The following is a 7,096-nucleotide window of genomic DNA, read 5'->3' as shown; positions in this document are numbered from 1 at the left end:
GCAGCTTATTTCTTGAAATATACCTACCATTGGATTCTACTGCTTCCGTTCTCTAATGTTCTAGGGTGGTGGTGGATTTCAAGAGGTGGCTAGATTCTCATATAATAATTTAAGAATTGCCAAATCAGTAAGAAGTCTCCTTTATTAATGTCAATTTTCTCTTACATTCTTTAATAGCGGAGCAAATCCAGGTACTGATGTTTGAATTTTACAAAAAAAAGTACGAAGAGGTAAAAAGACAACCCCAAACTGTCCATCTTTTACATTTTACTTGATTTATCTCAGCATGTGGAATGCACAGTTTTTCACAGGTCTAACAAACAACCTGTATCTGAATGCTATTCTCTTTGTCCCAGATGAGAGTAGAAGTGCGTTCACAATGGTTTCACAAATAGCAAAGCAATTTTCATTGAACATAGGAAACAGCAGTAAATGTGTGAAAAAGACCACACATACACTTATATTCTAAAGCTACTAAAGCACTATATGAAAAGTAACCTTTGCATAATGACCCCAAAAAAGGCTCAATCTCCAAGATACCAGTTTGCAAGAGGAAAATAGAGATAAGTACACTATTCTCATTACAGCTCCACCCATCACTTGGAAAGGTTTTCCAACCTAAAGTGAAGAATCTGCCCAGGACCTCACTGGGGTTGGAAGCAGCTGCCGGAAGTGGCACCGCAACTCTCCAAGGACAGGGGGGTAGCACTATCATCAAAGCTGGCGACAGCTAGACCTTGGGCTCGCTCTTTCTCCACATTCAGAGCCACTACAAACGTAATTGGGAAAGAACCTGGGCTATTTTCATAAGCTTTTAACAAAAACTGGAGGAGCTCCAGCTTGTTGATTTCGGCGTAGGCTCTTGGACCCCACGCAAACTTGTAACGTGGAGGGTGAGTGTTAGGCAGCTGCCGATACTCCACATATTTCTGCTGAACCAACTCTCCGGTGATGAAATCCTCTGGATTCCCACAGATGAAGTGCTTCTGCCCAGCATAGATGCCCATCGTATTCAGCACCTCCCAGACTTGATTTTTCGTGGCACTGTTGTTGTTGAGGAAGATCACACCCAAGACAATAATCAGGATGCCAGTCTTTGGCATGCCTTCTACTTCCCTCAGCAAACCGTCATAGGTGAGGCCAAGTGTCATGCAGACGATGTAACAGTGGTTGATGGTGTCAACTTCCTTCACTTCAAGGCCAAACACCATCTCCAGGCATTCCCTGGCTTTCTGTAGGATCTCAGGGAATTTATCTTTGTACTCTTTGATGACAGTATTCAGCATGTCTTCTAGGGTGACTGGCTCTTTAATTCGATACTTGAGCAGCAGATAATTCACCAGTAAAGATGCTTTAACTCTGATAGGCAATACAGACAGGTTTTCAATATCTAGCTGGGTCAGGCCGTCACTGTCTTCATCAGAGCTGTCCTCCTCGGTGTCTTCAGTGGAAGAGGACACATCACACTCACTGTGAAGACTCGGGGAAGTACTGGGCATCTCGACATTAGAAGACTCCTCGGTGGCGGTCTCTTTCAGAGAAGGCTTCCCTGTGGCCTCATCTCCGATGCTGGGAGCTGAAGCTGAGGAGGAAGAAGAGTCTTCCTCCAAAAGCTCAGGTGATACTAGATCGGTTTTGTCCGGGCCTTCTGTGGACACCGGGAGGGGTTGCTCAGGACTGAAGGGAGGGCTCTTTTTTTTAACAGGCATGGTGACTTCTGTAGGTAGCAGCAGATGAGCCTTTGGGCGAAGAGAGGAGAAAGCCAGCCCACAACCTAAAAGAGAGAGAGGAAACGTGGACTTAGATGGTAAGCTAAAATGTGGCAGGTTTGCAAAGGTGACTTTAACCAGCCTTCTCTCAAGGGACAATGCTCTAGGGTCTCACAGTTCTCCTATCTTTCTAGTCAACGTTCTCCACAGTAAACTGAAAGGGTACGTGATGAGCTCTGTATGTGAACATCCACAAAATTCAGCTCGAGGCTTTCCATGGCTCACAATAGTGCAGACACCATCAGTTGCAATTGTTTAGGATTGGATGGTCCCTTCAGTTCGGAATCTGGTTCCTCAGCTTGTAGAACACATGCCCTTTTGCCTCCGATGCTCTGAAGCCACTCCTCTCAGATCAAGCCTGCACCTTCCCTGAGAAATAACAGGAGAACGTGAAGAGCAACTGAGTCCAGTTTTCCCTGTCCTGGATTACCGAGGCTGACTGCAGGGCCTAGATGTCTTCACCCATGTGTTCTGACGTTGGGTGGTACTCTCAGATTCCACTCCAAGTCCTTATCTGAGATTCTTCCTCCTGAAGTATTATCACTCTATCAGCTATAAGCCTTCACCTATCGAAACCTCTGAGGCAAGAAGGAATGTGCTCCTCAGCCTGGCAGCCTTGCTAAGTGTTGTCCATGGGCAATGCATGACTCTTTGTGCTCCCACTATTCCGAAGTTACAGATCTCCCACTCCCCATCCACTGTCTTGATTCTTAGCAGAGCCTGAGAATTCACCTCCTAAGGTGGAATTTGTACCCTCTGACTAAGGTCATCAGACTCCTAACGACAATACATGGTATACCATTTCTGACCTCCACCGCCTAAGCCTTTTCTGGGCTGACATCAGTGTTGGCGTTGTAATATGTAATATCCCTCCGCTGTGAAGTAGGTCCTCACTCAAGATCCACAACTAACTATACTCCTGCGGAGGATGGACATCTACTCTCTGTTACCCCGAGGCTTCTCTCCTCAAACTAAGGAGGTCAGCTCCCTTAGACACTTGATTTGGCATGTTGGGATGGTGGTATAGCAGGGTACTACATGGTTTGGCTTGGGATTAAAATGAACATGGAGGGAAATATGACGAGGTCTATGTTCCCTAACTGGTAATGGAGGGACATTGCAAAACTAATATTCCACGGTAGGCAAGCCACCACTTTAGTAAGTAGGAGGCTACCAACGACATTATCCTGCTTTAAGTAGCATTGCCATTCATTTTCTCCTAAGAGCTATGCTGTTTGGGAAACTAACACTGAGCGAAATATGACTAGGTTTATATCCCCTAACTTATTACAGAGGGAATCTGGAAAGCTACCATTCCATGCTAGGAAAGCCACCACTTCGTAAGTTAAGAGATAAAGTCTCAGTACATTATCCTGATGTAAATAACATTCCCACAGATCTCTCCTAACAGCTATGTACATTAAAGTCAGCACATGGTTGATTTTTTCTCCCTATGGAAGCAGACATTCTTATCATCTCCCGCCATGGCACCCATCCCCCCTCAGGCCTTCGCTCAATGCACTTATTTCCTCACCTGTGTGCTCAGGGTCTTCACCGTGGTTACCACCCAACTGGGGACGTACGTAACTACTGAACATTCATGTCTCATGGCTTCCTACAAATGTTCCAAGACAGTAAAGACTCCCTGTGCGCGGACCTGTCTGTTGAGATCATGGTCTTCTCAGAGGTCAGCACGTTAATATAAAATGTGTCAGACTCCTTTATTTTGCTCTCTCTCCGATCATCTCTGGTTTTATTCTAACCTTTTGCCTTGGCACATTTCAATGTGCAGAAAGTACCCATGTTGACCCGTAGCTCTTGTGAATTTACAACCTAAAACAGAACGGATATTTGTGTGATAAAGAAAGGGTTCGCCAGGTTGTCCCTCCATAATATATGCCAAACCTAAGAACACATGGTCATTGTCCATACACTAGGGAGGTCAACTGCCTAAGAGTTATCTCCCTGAGGGTTGTCAGCCATTTAGTCATCAGACTCAATAGTCTATCGCACCCTCAGCAGGACCCACTCCCAGCTGATAAGGATACCACTATTACTCCCCAGAAAGAGAACCCAAAGATAGGGTCAAGCCAACTAAAGGAGGACCAAGGAAAGGTTGCCATCCTAACGTTAGGGTCCTCCCATCTTGTCACATGTGTACCCAAATTGCCTCCCCTTCCTATTGCATGCACACCCCAAGCTCATCCCCCTATTGCAAGTATGTTTATGGTACAAGCCCTTCCCAGTTATGATGCAATTAGGGGGCCTTGCACATCACTGAAAGTGCACCTAATCTGTGATTAGAAATATATTCTGTGCGGACCCGCCACTGAGATCATGGCCATTCTGGAGGTGAGCATGTTACCATAAAATGTATCTGGTTCCTTTATTTTACTCTATCTCCTCTCCCTCTTGTCTTCCATGATCTTTATATATTACAGACATGGACAATGCTCTCTTAAAGTGAGAACATGGTTGATTCTATCACCCTGTGGAAGCAGACATCCTTGTTATCTCCTCCCAGTGTGCCACCCATCCTGTCTCATATCTTTTCCTAATGCAGGTATTAGGTTTCCTCACCTGTGGTTACCAACAACCTTGTGACATATATAACTACTGAATAGGTAGGTCTTATGGCTACCTGTAAATATCCCAAGACAGTAAATAATCTCTCTCTCTCTCTCTCTCTCTTACTATGTGAGGCCCTGGATGCTGAGATCATGGCCGTCCCAGAGGTGAGCATGCTACCATAAAATGTGTGGATCCATGTCAGGTCGTCTCACCTTGCGATCTCTCCTCAGTTTCTCCTTGGAGTCCATCTATTCTGTGGGTTCACACTTTTATGGAAGGGCAATTCTCTTACGTCTAACACCACATTTATGGCTATTGGCAGTACCTGTGATGATTGATTCAGACTTGACTGACATATTGTTTACTAAGACCAGAGTCTTCATCAAACTGTCAATGCCAGGTGGAAGTTTTGAAAACAGAGCAGAACTGTTTGTGAACACCACCATTCTGGGATGGGTGGCACCATAGTCCCAAATCCATGCCTGACCTTGGCCTCTGGGACACTTTTTCTGCTGTCCTACACTCTCAGCTAAGATCTCATCTTGCTACGAAGACTATGAAGATGTGAGAGGCCAACAATACAAGCCACTCCAGAGGCTTTGGCTACCAGGGATCCCAGTGTCCCAGGCGTCTTTGGGACCACACACCTCAGATAACAGATGTATTTTTTCCATCACTCCTGGATATGCTTTGGAAACTTCCATCTGCTGACTTGATGTCACCTACTCAGAACAAATGTTTCATGGCATGAAACCCCAGGAAGGAATTAAAACCAGAAGAAAAAAAAATCCTCACTGCCATTGAGTCCATGTAGATTTCTAGTGGACCCCCTGTGGGTTTTTGAGGCTGTAACTCTATGAGAGTGGACAGCCTACTATCTCTCACTGCAGGTGGTTCCAAAGGGCCCATTGTAAAGATGACAGAATTCCTTAAGGACAGCACAACCTGCATTACTTCAGAGGAAGAATTTAGGGTCATCCACATTTGAAACCACAGCCAAGTGAATCCCAGGGCTAACAGTAGGGACTGAGTGAGACTGAGTAAGGACAAGAAGCTTAGGATTTGTGCCCCTTGCAGACTTAAAGGGAATCTCTTACCTTGATTACTGGCAGGTCCTGGAGCTTCCCCCTCTGGTGACAGGGCTAGAATCTCCTGAAATGAGAGCCAACACCTTTCTCAGGCTCTCAAGGTAGTCGTACCAGTAATTCCAGGAGACCCTGACTTACAGGATCTACCAGGTAGGAAACAGGAAGTCACAAAAATTTGCGTCTCTTCCTCTGTTCTTTTACCGGTGGAATCAACTCCATCTTAAAACCGCGCTGGGTCAGGCCCCCTCCATCCAGGGAATACAAACCAAGCCCTCACACCAAGCTGTTCCTACCCACGAAACCCCAAAGCATAAATATCCTCGCAACATCTGGCCATCCAATGGCTGGGATCTCCACGGGCTTTCTGAATGTGCACATCTCTGAGGGACTTCCACTTCCAACCCCCACCCTTTCACCCCCACCGCACCCACAAACCCCACTGCCCCATTCCACTCCCCACCCCCTTAGTAGTTGTTGTCTTCACTTATCAATAAAAGCGCTACTCAGGGCTCAGAGTTAGATTTTATCTCCTCTTCTGAACCCCTAAGGCTAAGGCCTAAAGGAAAAGACACGCAAGGTAGGAGTTAGGGAAAGCGTTTCAGTGCCCCCCCCATCCCATCCCCTCACCCCACCTCACCTTTGGCGTCCAATGGCTGACTACAAGGAACAGAATATTGTGTGGATCTTCTCCACCCCGAGGTGCTCTGTCCCTCAGCCCCCATTGGGTGTCTGTACCTGGACCCCGGCAGGCTCTGGATTTCTTTCTCCCTTTTATGAACTGAGGTCGCGGCACAGTACAGGGCCCGTGCCCCTCTCCCTCTAAGCCCGGCTCTTCTGGGTGCACATTTGTTGCCACAAGTAACAAAAAGATCCAGGGCACGGGCCTTATCTCGTGTAGATTGCTCAGTCCCCACGCACTGCGTTACCTTGAACACTGGCGAACCTGTGGAACCTGTGGAAATTATCCCTCTGTGCCGATGAGATGCTGCAGCCCGCAGATCAAGCTCCGGCTTGGGGATTTCCGGTGTGGAAGTTAGCGGAAGCACCCTCTGACCTTTGCTGTGGAGTTCTCCATTGGCTGACACCAGGGGCGGGGCTAATGGAACACACGCACTCTCTTTTGGAATGGGGAAGTAAAACACTGCAAGTTATCTTTCATATTCAGCTATTTAGTTCCTCTACAGCCATACTCGTAAAAGAAAGCCGAAGAAATTCAACCATGGAGAGTCAGAAAAAAGGGTCTGCAGTTAACAAACAACTATACATTATGTCAGGAAAAAAAGTAGGGGGAACCTCATTTAATCAATAATTGTATAGGTTCATTATACAAAAAATAAACTTTGTAATTTATGGCACCAACATCCGCTAGAATATAGCCTATTGCTTTGAAATTAAGCTGCATGGGTAGAGCTTCGCATCTATAAAACCAAAGAGGAAAAACTGAAAACTCTGGAGCTAGGCAGCAGGTTGGTAATAAACGTGCTGGGGTTGAAGGAACTGGAGAGAAGGGAAGAACTTGCCTTCTCTGAAAAACAGCAGCTTGTTGTTCTTTTGTCCTTCACAAAAATAACTTGCCACTTTCCTGGGTCTCTTTTTTCATAAAATAAAGCGCAGCACTTTGGATTTGGCAGTGACTGGGAAGAAAGATATCTAATTCCACATTTGTTC

The 7,096-nt window shown here is 46.1% G+C and overlaps 1 protein-coding gene across 1 annotated transcript; it reads right to left on the bottom strand.

Annotated features, from left to right (window-relative positions):
- Positions 1-249: 249 nt before the first annotated feature.
- On the bottom strand, positions 250-6,488 carry LOC142434110 (melanoma-associated antigen B16-like). The gene is made up of 3 exons (XM_075538785.1): positions 6,355-6,488; positions 5,438-5,492; positions 250-1,774 (listed from the first exon to the last, which is right to left on the bottom strand). Exon 3 carries the CDS (start codon positions 1,707-1,709, stop codon positions 645-647), a length of 1,065 nt encoding a protein of 354 aa, XP_075394900.1. The 5' UTR covers positions 1,710-1,774; positions 5,438-5,492; positions 6,355-6,488; the 3' UTR covers positions 250-644.
- Between the last annotated feature and the right edge of the window lie 608 nt (positions 6,489-7,096).

The sequence above is a fragment of the Tenrec ecaudatus genome, chromosome X (assembly GCF_050624435.1).
Source record: "Tenrec ecaudatus isolate mTenEca1 chromosome X, mTenEca1.hap1, whole genome shotgun sequence".
Lineage (NCBI taxonomy): Eukaryota > Metazoa > Chordata > Mammalia > Afrosoricida > Tenrecidae > Tenrec > Tenrec ecaudatus.
This window is presented reverse-complemented; position numbering and strand designations above follow the sequence as displayed.

What these genes read in the sequence shown, in the direction of transcription:
- LOC142434110 (XM_075538785.1), bottom strand. Translation starts at nt 1,709, where the DNA reads ATGCCTGTTAAAAAAAAGAGCCCTCCCTTCAGTCCTGAGCAACCCCTC.